The 11,762-nt window shown below is 52.5% G+C and overlaps 3 protein-coding genes across 3 annotated transcripts; 1 reads left to right on the forward strand and 2 right to left on the reverse strand.

Annotated features, from left to right (window-relative positions):
* Positions 1-198: 198 nt before the first annotated feature.
* SETTUDRAFT_134018 (uncharacterized protein) lies at positions 199-2,558 on the forward strand. Its single transcript, XM_008022800.1, has 2 exons — positions 199-2,255; positions 2,307-2,558. Exons 1-2 carry the CDS (start codon positions 263-265, stop codon positions 2,492-2,494), a joined length of 2,181 nt encoding a protein of 726 aa, XP_008020991.1. The 5' UTR covers positions 199-262; the 3' UTR covers positions 2,495-2,558.
* Positions 2,559-2,644: 86 nt separating this feature from the next.
* Positions 2,645-4,669, reverse strand: SETTUDRAFT_178351 (uncharacterized protein; the record flags this gene model as incomplete). The annotated part of the gene is made up of 4 exons (XM_008022801.1): positions 2,645-3,977; positions 4,025-4,319; positions 4,366-4,527; positions 4,583-4,669. The coding sequence occupies 4 exons, from the start codon at positions 4,667-4,669 to the stop codon at positions 2,752-2,754; spliced, it is 1,770 nt and encodes a 589-aa protein (XP_008020992.1). The 3' UTR covers positions 2,645-2,751.
* Positions 4,670-5,575: 906 nt separating this feature from the next.
* Positions 5,576-10,793, reverse strand: SETTUDRAFT_87106 (uncharacterized protein; the record flags this gene model as incomplete). Its single annotated transcript, XM_008022313.1, has 3 exons — positions 5,576-6,670; positions 6,719-10,330; positions 10,467-10,793. 3 exons carry the CDS (start codon positions 10,791-10,793, stop codon positions 5,576-5,578), a joined length of 5,034 nt encoding a protein of 1,677 aa, XP_008020504.1.
* Positions 10,794-11,762: the final 969 nt, after the last annotated feature.

Consider the following 11,762-nt stretch of genomic DNA (forward strand, 5'->3'; position numbering starts at 1 on the left):
TGTTTGATTGGCGAATCTGACAAATTCGGAGATAAGCCGCGATTAACAATCCCGACTTTGTCACGTGGACGATCGTCTACGCTAGCCACCCGGCTTGCATCATGGCGTCCACATGCCCCGAGCACGCCATACCGTGCATGACAAGATGGTCTCGTAATTCCCTTCTTATCAGCTGGCGCGTATCCCCAGTCCGCTCTTTTCCCTTCTGTTTGCTTCCGACTTCACCGTGGCTGAGTCGATTGAACTCCAGCGCATTCAAAACATGGCGCCAGACAGGGGCTCCGCGTCGCTGCAGGATGAAAGAGCCGGACAGGGTCAAGAGACGGACGCGATGCTGGGTCGTAGCGCAACAGGCACGAGCGGGTATCTGGCTGAGCGGGCGTCGCAGCCACAGAACTTTACGCTTCGCGGTGTTTTGGTCGGCTTGGCAATCGGCGTGGTGATTTGCTTCTCCAATATGTATTTTGGGTTGCAGACGGGCTGGGTCAGCGGCATGTCTATGCCCTCGGCGCTCATTGGATTCGCATATTTCAAGGTCGTTGCCAGAACGCTCAAGCTGCCGTTTACGCCCGTCGAAAATGTCCTGATCCAATCCGTCGCGGGATCAGTCGGCACCATGCCTCTCGGATGCGGGTTTGTGGGCGTCATCCCGGCACTGAACTACCTGCTAAAACCGGAAGAGAATGGACCGCTCGACATTAGTCTCTGGAAGTTGATTGTCTGGGCTGTGGGCATCTGCTTTTTTGGCGTCGTCTTTGCGGTTCCGCTGAGGAAAGAGATGATCATCAGGGAGAAACTGAAGTTTCCGAGTGGGACCGCTACTGCACTTTTGATCAGGGTACTCCATGGAGATGAGAATTCGAAGAGCATGGTCGCTCGCCAGCAAGAGCAGTCTGATAATGGAGAGACTCAGGGGCTATTACAGGGGCCGAGCACGCAGCGGGAAGAGCATGACCTCATGCCATCCATCGACGACAACCTGAAGGAGCCCGAAGACGAGGGTGATTGGAAGGCAAAGATCCGGCTACTACTAATCTCTTTTGCTGGATCTGCTCTCTACACCGTCGTATCCTACTTTATTCCGCAACTGCACGACATTCCTGTTTTTGGTCTCACGCTGGCGCAGAAGTGGCTATGGACGTTGAACCCTTCACCAGCGTACGTCGGCCAAGGCATTATCATGGGGCCTGCAACGACACTGCACATGCTTTTGGGAGCCATCATCGGCTGGGGCATCCTCTCGCCGCTCGCAAAGCACAAAGGATGGGCTCCGGGGCCTGTCTCTGACTGGACAGACGGCTCGAAAGGGTGGATCGTGTGGATATCACTCGCCATCATGCTGGCAGATTCACTCGTCAGCCTAGGGTGGTTGATCCTGCGACCACTCATTACAATTGCCAGAGCATACTACCCATCTGCGCGAGAGCATTTCCAGTCTCATACCTGGAAAGAGATTCTTACGTTCAATATCACGTCCAACCAACAGTACACTCAAATTGGTCATGGTACAGACCCGTTGACATCTATCAAACAGCACCTCGCAGCAGACTCGGACCCCGATGCGCCGCCCGAGCATCTCATTTCCAACCGCACCACCATCATCGGGCTCGTCGTGTCCTTGGTTCTCTGCGCTATCGCCGTTCACGTGACATTCCCCGGCCTGATCCCCTTCCGCCTTACGCTGCTATCGCTGGTGCTTGCGCTCCTCCTTTCCATCATGGGAGTTCGCGCTCTGGGCGAGACAGACCTCAACCCTGTGTCTGGCATTTCCAAGCTCACCCAGCTCGTCTTTGCGCTCGTCACGCCAACCACCGGACCCGGAGCCAAGAATGCAGTCATTATCAACCTCGTTGCGGGCGCAGTCTCCGAGTCTGCGGCGCTGCAAGCTGGCGATCTCCTGCAAGATCTCAAGTGTGGTCACCTCCTGGGCGCGGCACCGAATGCACAGTTCTGGGGCCAGATGATTGGCTCAGCAGTCGGTGCCGTGGTGTCGGCGGTTGTATACAAGTTATATACAAACGTGTACACTATCCCTGGAGGACTGTTCGAGGTGCCAACAGGCTACGTGTGGGTCTTTACCGCGCGACTAGTGACGGGCAAGGGGCTCCCGCCCATGGTTAAAGAATGGGCGAGCGGAGCAGCCGTCATCTTCGCAGCCAGCACCATGATCAGGGTGTGGGGCAACAACCGCAAGCAGAGAGGTCTAAGCGGGTGGTGGATTGACTTTGTGCCCGGCGGGATTGCCGTGGCTGTCGGTATGTTCCTCCACTTGATTCAGTGTATTCTTCCTACTAACCCTCGTCCAGGCATGTACAATACGCCATCTTTCACACTTGCACGCACAATAGGGGGCCTCATTAGCTTGTGGTGGCGCCGCTGGAAGGGCAGGACCGAGACGCCTATTATCGTGCTTGCGAGTGGGCTGATCCTGGGTGAGGGGCTGTTTAGCATCATGAACCTCTTGTTGGCTAGCCTGAATGTGCCGCATTTGTAGCGTTTCGTGAGCACTGCCTGGGTAGATTATGGGAGCAGGAAACCCTGATTCATTTATGCATTCCCCTCAGATGCCGCCTATCAGCATGGCGTGGAATTTCACGTAGTATACCCATCATTTGTGAGTTGGTGCGCACAGTAAGCAGCATATGAGTTCCATTTACTATTATAAACAGACCTAATATAACCATCTCGGCCACTCATCTGGTATCGCTACAACAAGCCAATTCCATACCAAGCTATCTCCCTGCACATATCCTACCACAACAGGTCCTGGTCATCATCCAAGAGCCTATCCACCATCTCTCCGGCACCCATATCCATGGCGCTGTGTTCCTCTTGACCAGTCTGAGCAGGCACCCAGGTGCTCAGTTGACACTGCTCAGCGGGATAATGTAATGCAGCCCTGAACCTACAGGCCTTCGCTCCCTTGCCGCCGTTTGGTCCCGTGCACCCATCCTTCTGACACAGATGCCCATGGTCGCAGTTTTCCTTTCTGCAATCTCCTTTCTTCGAACATGGATTGCGCTTCACAATGTACAGGAGCACGTGTTTCGCCTCTGGCTCCAGATCGCTGTGGTCGAACGCACACGCAAACGTGGTGCAGTTGCCCTGGACGTGGAAAGCGTTGCAGATTTTCTGCCTCTGATACCGCGTGTTGTAGGCTTTCCATTCCGAGGCCGTCGGTGGCCTCACGTATACGTCGAGGCGCTGCAGCGACCTGTTCAGCGGAATGAAGCCTGGCATGCTTTCTTGCGGCAAGTACGCAGATACGTTGGTGCGGTCCATGGCAGCGGTCTTTGTGATGATTTCCGTGTCATCGACAGGCAGGGGGGATCCAGACAGTGATTTTGTCTCGGGGCTGTACAGTATATTCGAGCCGTTTACGCTGCCGTTTGAGCTGCAAGGGCCGTGCGAGAACTGGCATTTTTTGCCGAAATGGCAGAAGCCTTTTTTCTTGTATTTGCATGGCACCTGATCTTTGGTGGTGTCCCACTGGACGCTTTGCGGCGGTGGAGTGTACGACGGGTCGTTGTCCCATCTGACGGACTCTGGTTCGGCGTAGTCGGTTGATTCTACGGGTGAAGAGTCGCCAAAGGCCGAGTCGGTCACGCTGGTCGACTCGTTACGCCTCCACGATTCTTTGCGGATGTTCAACAGTTTTTCCGTGAGTAGGGGCTGCTGGGCTGGCGCTTTTGGCTTGGGCGAGGCGCTCGCTGCAGGTTTACTACTCGTCGCTGCAGGCTTACTACTAGTCGCTGATGCTGTGACGGGCAACCCCAACAACCTAAAAACGGTAGGGAACTGGGTCACCTTCAAGTTGAACTGGTAGAACTCGGGATCCCACCCAGCACCTTGGACGAGCGTAATCTTATCAAGGGCGCCAGTATAGGGTACCAATTGGGACATGTAGGCTTTGTCGCTGCAGGCCGCGTACAGAATGTGGCTACAGGCCGCATCATCAGCCGCCATCTTGAAATGTTCTGGAGGGTATGAGCAATTGTCATGATGTTGTTTTGATTGTCTGCACCTCTGATTTTGAACTTTGTTCCTTCGTCGTCCAGGGTATCGACAAAGTCAAAGAGACTCAGGGCACGTGTGAAAGCCGCCGTAAACGATGCTATAGATCGTTTTTCAAGCCCGGTCAACTTCATCTTCCCTAGCTGCAAGGACAAGTTGGTAAGATTGGCGTAAATGCGTACAATTACGCGTGCAGATGATGTCTGCGGTACGTTTTGCCGTAGATATTCCTCTACGGCGTCGTTGAGCTTGCGGGCAGCGCGCATACCGCCTTCTTCTTTTTCACTGATAAACTCATCGTTGAACTATATAGAGTTAGTGATGCCTGGTTACGGGGAGTGCAATGCTTACAATATAGTCGTTGCCATCGACTAGCATCAGGACATAGGGGTCCCGCAGCGTTGTCTTTGCGCCGGTGGAAGACCCTGCAAAAGGACTAGCACTCTCTTTGTCGTAGGCTTGTTTGAGTACCTTGTACTCGTGTATCAATTGGCCATGCTCCTTGATGAGATTCTGCATGGGGTTAGAGCGAAGTGGGGGCAGCAAGGACATCTCGGTCTTGTCATACCGCTAGATCACTCTGTCTGCGCTCGTCATCTAGCTTGAACTGCTCCAGATGCGAAGCGAGTGAGCCGATATCCCCATCCGCTAACATGGTGGTTGTGACGCGCCCCGTCCTATTGATGTATTATCGTAGATCCGCTTCGGGAGGGTACAGTAAGTAGCCGGCTGTTGGACCGAATACAGGTAATCAGATTACAATGAACGCGGGAGTACAATCTAGAGCAACTAGAAACTCGAATGCATTCATGCACAATAATAACAGACTATATTGATGGTTTTGATTTCGCCCCTCACGTGGGTGGGTCTGTGCGGGTCAAGGGCCTGGGCAAGCGTTAGCGGATGTGGGTTGAGCACGTGACTGCCAACTTCGCCCTCACCACAGGCCTGCGATAGACGAAACTGGGATCGGAAACGAGGATTCGAAAGCCTCGATCCTGATATATCTGAGTCCCTGCTATGCATTCATATATCCTAACCGCCTACCCACCCGCAGGCGAAATCATCCGATGCCCCGCAAACCCCCCAACACCTCCTGATTGTCTCATTCGAGTCCACCTTGATACTCGTAAGATTCAACGGCACAACCATCAATTGACTCTCCGTAAGTCTCAAGGTAGGGTCTATATCCATATCCCATAGACTATCCACCCTGAGGGTGCTCTTTGCGATAATTTCTTTCAAGTTTGAAGATCACTAGTATAAGTCATAGGAGCATGGTGGTAAATGTTGAAAAGCATTCAATTTCCAATCTCAAGTATCATCAAATTGTTTGATGTACATGAATGAAATATCGGATTCATGATATCCCCCTTGTGAACTTCCCGCAGAGAGCTCTGCTGATGCCATCTGAACTTTATTTACAAAAGGTCGGGTTGAGTTTTTTAGCGGCTCATGCATGTAACCGCTATAACAGCATGCTCAATTCCAGTAATCTGAAACTGACAACTGGATTTCATATTCTTCCCTGCTCCAGTCTCACAGCACTTCCAATGCGTACTCATGAGTTGCCCAAGAACCCTCTCAAAGCATTCTCGACTTGTTGGTCGTTGTAACCATGGCTCTGCACCTGCTGTGAATGCGTGCCTTGACCTTGGAATCCGTTACCTATGCTGTCCGTACGTGCGTTTGGTGGACCCAGTCGTGTAGCTGGAAAACCGCCATATGGAACGTATGAACTGTTAGACGGCTGCGAATAGGCATTTTGGGGTTGATGACCTTGAGCCAATGCCGCAGCCTTCTCCCTATCCCTCTTTTTCTGCTGCACAAGCGCACCCTTGACGCCGCGAAGATACTTCGTCGCTATGTCTACAAGTTCCTTCTTTTCTGGAGAGTTTTTCAGAGCCTCCAGCATTTCACGGACTTGAGTTTCAGACCTAATATGAGGGCACGTGCGAGCGTGGCCGTAGTGGGCTAGACCGCACAAGCCGCAATGTTCTACACCCGCGACTTTGAGATCGCAAGCACCTTGTGGATGGTTCTTATGGCAAGCCGGACAAATGTGAATGCCATGGGAGCCGTGTGTTGGATCGAGCGGATTGCGGATCGGCAAATGTGCGCGTTGGAATGGTTTGACTAATGACCTATTAGCCTTCCCTGTTTTTGGCGCTGTTTGTGTTGAAGCCGAGAGGTCAACAATGGAGGATGGTTCCTGGATACGTGAGGTACCTTTCCCTGGCGGACCATTGTACATCACAAATCCGCCTTTTGGTCTTGTGCTTGGTACCATGCGCGGAGTCTGCACAGGGAAAGAGACACCTGGGATCCTTGTGGGTTGAGGCTGGGGAAGAGGGGACGCACCTGCGTCATTGTGCTTGTATAGCGAAGGGTTGGCGATGTTCTTGGTACTATGACTGTCACGGTCAAGCTCTTGGGCAGCACTGTTCTGTTCAGGCTCGCCCTCGGTTCCCGACTCGCTGTCAACTTCCGACTCGGCTTGGAAGTCGGTGTCGCTTTCCGAACCTGTCTTCTCTTTGCGCTTTCTGCTCAGCTTCTTGAGAGGCGAGGGAGGAATACCGGATGCGTCATCTAAATGGTCTTCTCCAGCGATAGAGGCAATCTCGGCCTCTTTCTTCTCATTGGCGTAGTCGACAGCCTGTGACAAGTCAGTTCCCGTTGCTGTAGAGAGTAGGATGTAACATACTGCTTTGGCACGTCGACCTCTACCCATAGCCTCAGCTCGCGCAAGTGCTTCGGCAGCCGCTGCAGCCTGTCTCTCCTTCAAAATCTTATCCCAAACTCCAGGATCTGGAGCGTCCTCCTCTTCAACTATATCAAAGTCATCCTGTAACGCGCCCTTTTCGTTCACCCATATCCGTGCGAAGCCAAACTGTGACTCTGATGAATCATCCTCGCCTGTTTGTGTATTCTGAATCTGGCTACGATCTAGCAGCTTATCGATTGCTGCGTCGTCATAGCGTATTTCAGCATCTGCGTTGTCGTCTTTGAAGAGTTCTGCCGCGCCATACTTGAGTATTGACTCTACATCCTCGTCTTCGGGGTCTTCTCTATCCAAGTCCTGAACAACCACCTTGTCAAGAGCCATCTTCTTCTTTCCCATCTGCATAATCTTTTCTTCGACCGTGGCTCGGGTTGTGAGCTGAAGGCAAAGGACTTTATTCTTCTGGCCAATGCGATGAGCTCTAGCGATGGCCTGAAGATCCTGATGAGGGTTCCAGTCGGGATCCAGGATGATGACAGTGTCAGCAGTGGCAAGATTGATACCAACACCACCAGCGCGGGTGGAGAGAAGAAAGGCAAAAAGTGGAGAGTCGGGTGCATTAAACTGATCAATACGTTTTTGCTTCTCAAGCGAACCCATTGAGCCGTCTAATCGTTGATATGCAAGCTGCATTCCGTCCAGGAAGTCTTCGATGATGTTGAGCATGTCAAGAAACTGGCTAAAGATGAGTACTCGATGGCCGCGCTCCCGGAGTTTCGGCAGCAATATCTCTAGGAGACTGAGCTTGGCAGAGGCTTCGACAAGGTTACGATGAGACACAGCAGCAACATCGGTTCGCTCTTCAATCTCACGACTATAGACAAATGGATGGCAGAGACATTTGCGTAGCTGCATGAGGATATTGCTGAGATTGGCGCGCTCCTGCTGCTTCAGCTGCTTGTCGGTAGAAAAGAGTGCCTTTAGAAGCTCAGGTCTCTTTGACAAGATGGACTTGTACACTTGCTTCTGGAGGTGGCTCATGGAGATGGGGAGAATAATCTGACCTAGGGGTGGAAGGAAGGTGAGCACCTTGGCCTTGGTACGACGAAGGATAAAGGGGCGGATCTGGTCGTGAAGCTCCCTGATATTCTCTGCAGTCATCTCCGCATATTGCTCTTCAAGCTCAGCAGCATCGATCGAGTCGTCCAAGAAATGCAGCAGATTGAAAAGCTCTCGAGCGTTGTTTTGAAGAGGCGTACCGGTCAAAAGCAGTCGGAAAGGCGCGCGTACTGCAGTAAGAGCAGTGTACAGCTGACTCTTGTCGTTCTTCAGACGTTGACCTTCGTCGACAATAAGACCAGCCCAACTGACACTCCTAAAGAATCTTCTGCAACTGTCGTCGGCGGCCGCATCATAAGACGTCACGACAACGTGGCATCGTAGGTCCTTGGAATTTTCGGGGAACATCTCATACTTGTAGGCCATTTCGCGAGCTTTGGCTGAGCCAAAGTATGCGACAACACGCAGAGACGGTGCCCACTGTTTGATCTCCCGCCGCCAGTTGGCACAAGTAGAGTTTGGCACAACAATGAGGAAGGGAAAGCAGCCATGCTCTTGCACAAGTGTTGCCATAAAGGCTATGACCTGGATTGTCTTGCCGAGACCCATTTCATCAGCAAGGATGGCATTCTTCTGATCAAACCATTTGTAGTAGAGCCAGTTGAGCCCTTCCAGTTGGTACTTCATCAGCTCGCCGCCTACAAGGTTTTCTGGCTGTTTCTCTCGCTCTAGCTTGGCAAACGGTGTGCTACGGAGCTTGTCGAGGCGGGCCTTGAGAGGCCCCTGTTTGGGGCACTTGACGTAACGGCCCGCGACCCAGTCGTTGTACGCTGTGACAAAGTCCAGCCATCGATCGCCGTCTTCGGGCGTAGGTACACTCTCCCAAACTGCGTCTTCGTATCCAAGACCTTTGTACTTGATGAGAGCCTTGTCAACCTCTTTGATGCGAGCTTTGTCAATCTCTTCGCTCCGGACGTCCACAAAGCTGGTGTACTTGATCTCGAGCACAATGTCGATGCGAAGAAACTCCTCAGGAATGGCGTCTTCCGTGTGCATCTTCGGTCCATCCTCCCGTTTGAAGAAGGCTCTCCGCTGGACTCCCGCAGTAACGCCCCAGGTCCAGGCTCCAGAGTGCCATGCTGCCCGGAAGTAAGACTCGTTTTCCCATTTGATTAGGTACTGCTTGTCGTCTTCACAGATTAACTCGCAAGGAGTACCTGGTCGATACGACTCCACATCCGACGGGCGCCAGGCAACGATGCCACCAACCTTGCGGTCATTGCTTTCGTCGCACTCTTTACAGAGCCACTTTCTCGAGTACTCGCGAAAGCGCTCTTCCGCCAGCTCCTCGTCATCGCGGTTGACTTCCATGGCATATGGTGATAGCGGTGGCAGGTGATGGTAATGCCATGCTCGAGAGCATTTCGTGCATCGAAACATGACATTGTTAGGGTTGTTGACCAGTTCAGAGGGGACATCGACAACAGGATCGTAGCCGTCGTTTTCTTCGCGCTCCTTCATTTCTTGCTGAGTGGTTTTACGGCCCCTAAAAGGTCGACACGAGGCGCCAGATGTTGCACAGTCCTGGCACCTGGACAGGTCTGGCGCAGTCGCATCCTTCTTCTTGTAGACGTTGATGCACCGCTTGCACTGCAAAACAAAGTCGTCATCGCCAATCTTTGTAACGAGGTGGTCGCGAGTAGATCGATTACCAAGGCAATTCTTGTGATACGCGCACGAACATCCTTGGCAGTAGACCAAAGGCGCCACGTTGGGTCCATCAAAACACACTTCACAGCCCTCTGCGTGACGTGCACGAAAGGGGTTGCCTCTGGGAAGTTTTGAAAACACCTCGCGAACGACAGAAACCTTCTGGGCAGCTGCTTTTGGCGCCGAGTCTGATCGATAGATATCATCCATGTCTGCTTCCTGCATGTTGTTCGTAGCGCGTGTCGCTCGATCAGACTGTCGCACGCCCATTCGGCGAATCTTTTCAGGCTTCTCGGTACGCAATGATTGTCGTTTGCGCTTGCGACCAGGTCCCAGATTCGAGCGCAGAATTTCTGAGGCGCTCAAGTCGTCTGTATCCTCGTCCTCGTCTTCGTCGTCTTCCTCATATACCTGTACTGGCATTGACTGTCTCGCTGAACGGCGCGTGGGCTCCCGTGTTCCTTTGCGCTTCCGGCCTCTCCGCTTATTGCTAGCCATGTCCGAGTCTTCGTCGCTCGTAGACAGCGCAGCCAAGGAACGGGTCGACGATTGGTTTGAGCGACTACCACGCTTCAATGTACGTACGCGACGATTACGTCGCTGTGCGCCTGAAGCCATTGCAGATTCATCTTGACTATCGTCTTCCGATGAAGAGAGAGGGAACGTCGAGATGTCCACATAGTCCTTCTTTGTAGCTTTTGAAGATCTCTCTCGTAGTTTCATATCGCCGTCTTCGCTCGATGTTGCGCTGGGCTCGTCGTCTGGTTGGAATGCCTCCAACGCTTCTGGGCCGCCAGGAAGCTCAAGCAGTTGTTCAAAGGAAATCTGAGTGTATTTAGCAAGACAGTAGTATAGTGATGTGAGAGAGAAGCGACAAGGTAGGATCGGCGCTCGTATGGTGATAACCGATGCAGCCACCACCTTTACCTATGAGAGATACTATTACTAGAGTTGAACTGACCTGCTTCACTTGCTTCCCAACCAACCGGACCTGGTATGACATGTCTCCATTACCCTCGGAGAATTCCCGCATAATGTATTCAACCTCATCTTTCGGCTCGTAGTATGTGTAGTCGGCCCTGTTGATCGTGGCTGGTGGTATACGCACACACAGCAGCTTTCGCGTTGTTGTTGCCGTCTGGATATGTATAATGGATTCATCCTTGGAGGAAGAGGCATGGTGGGAGGGCTGCGCTTCAGGCTGTGTCGGAGATGCATTGGATTTGGGCTTAGCAGCGCCCTTCTTGAAAGCGGCCATGAGCGCCGCAGTATCCTCGTCGCTACTCATGTTCACGTATATTTTATCCTAGCGGCCGAGCGGTGCGCAAGTGGGACTGCTGAAAGAGGGTGCGGAATGAGTCTGGTAACCGTAAGCTGCAATGGATGGAAGGGTGCGCGGAGTGGAGGCCTTGTGGTCGGCCGCTGAAAGAGATTGCACGACGTGTCTTTTGGAGAAAGCAAGAGAGGCAATAGTGTGGTATTGCGTGGTAGCTGAGTGGGGGAACCAGAAGAGCGCATAGACGCGCGTTCGTGGTGGTGGAATCTCAGTGGATGAGAACGCGGAGTTAGGCTTAACCCCAACGCGCAATCACGCGTTACGCGATTATCTTACTACAGTGCCCGTGCACCAGATGAGCACCATCGCCAGTTGAGCACCCCCAACAACTCAATATAGTCAACAAGATGAGGCTGTAGAGCCACCACAAATCGTAATAAAATTGCGCAAAGCTAGGATTATACTATATACAGGCCTACAAAAGTTTTGGCTTATTCAGAAATTTTTTTGGAGGGCGTTATCGGTCGTTGCCGTCGACTACGCGGTGGAGCAGCTCGTGCAACCCTTGCGGCTCCCACCACAGCTGGAGCAACACCACCACACTTTTGACGCTTTGTAGCTGGCTTATGAGGTTTTGACGCTTTGCGCTTACCCGATTGGGGCAATTGTATAGCTTTGGCAGCGTCGCGGAGGCTTCTACGATGCTCTCTTTCGGCTTTCTCTGCAGCCTTCCGCTTTCTGGTCTCCTCCCAACCCTTCTCCCGCTCAACACGGGCTGCTTTTTGAAGTTGAAGCTGGCAATCGCGAGCTGCCTTCTTGATCTCGGCTTGCTCGGCTTTTTGAAGCTTTTCAAGCTCGGCTTGTTGTTGTTGTTGTATCTTGTTATCCTGAACTCGTTTGACGCTTGTTGGTGACCACCAAACAGCTCCACCATGATACTCAGGATGATCCTCAAGCTGTAGGGTATAGGATTTGGTTCCC

This window comes from Exserohilum turcica, assembly GCF_000359705.1.
Source record: "Exserohilum turcica Et28A unplaced genomic scaffold SETTUscaffold_1, whole genome shotgun sequence".
Classification (NCBI taxonomy): domain Eukaryota; kingdom Fungi; phylum Ascomycota; class Dothideomycetes; order Pleosporales; family Pleosporaceae; genus Exserohilum; species Exserohilum turcicum.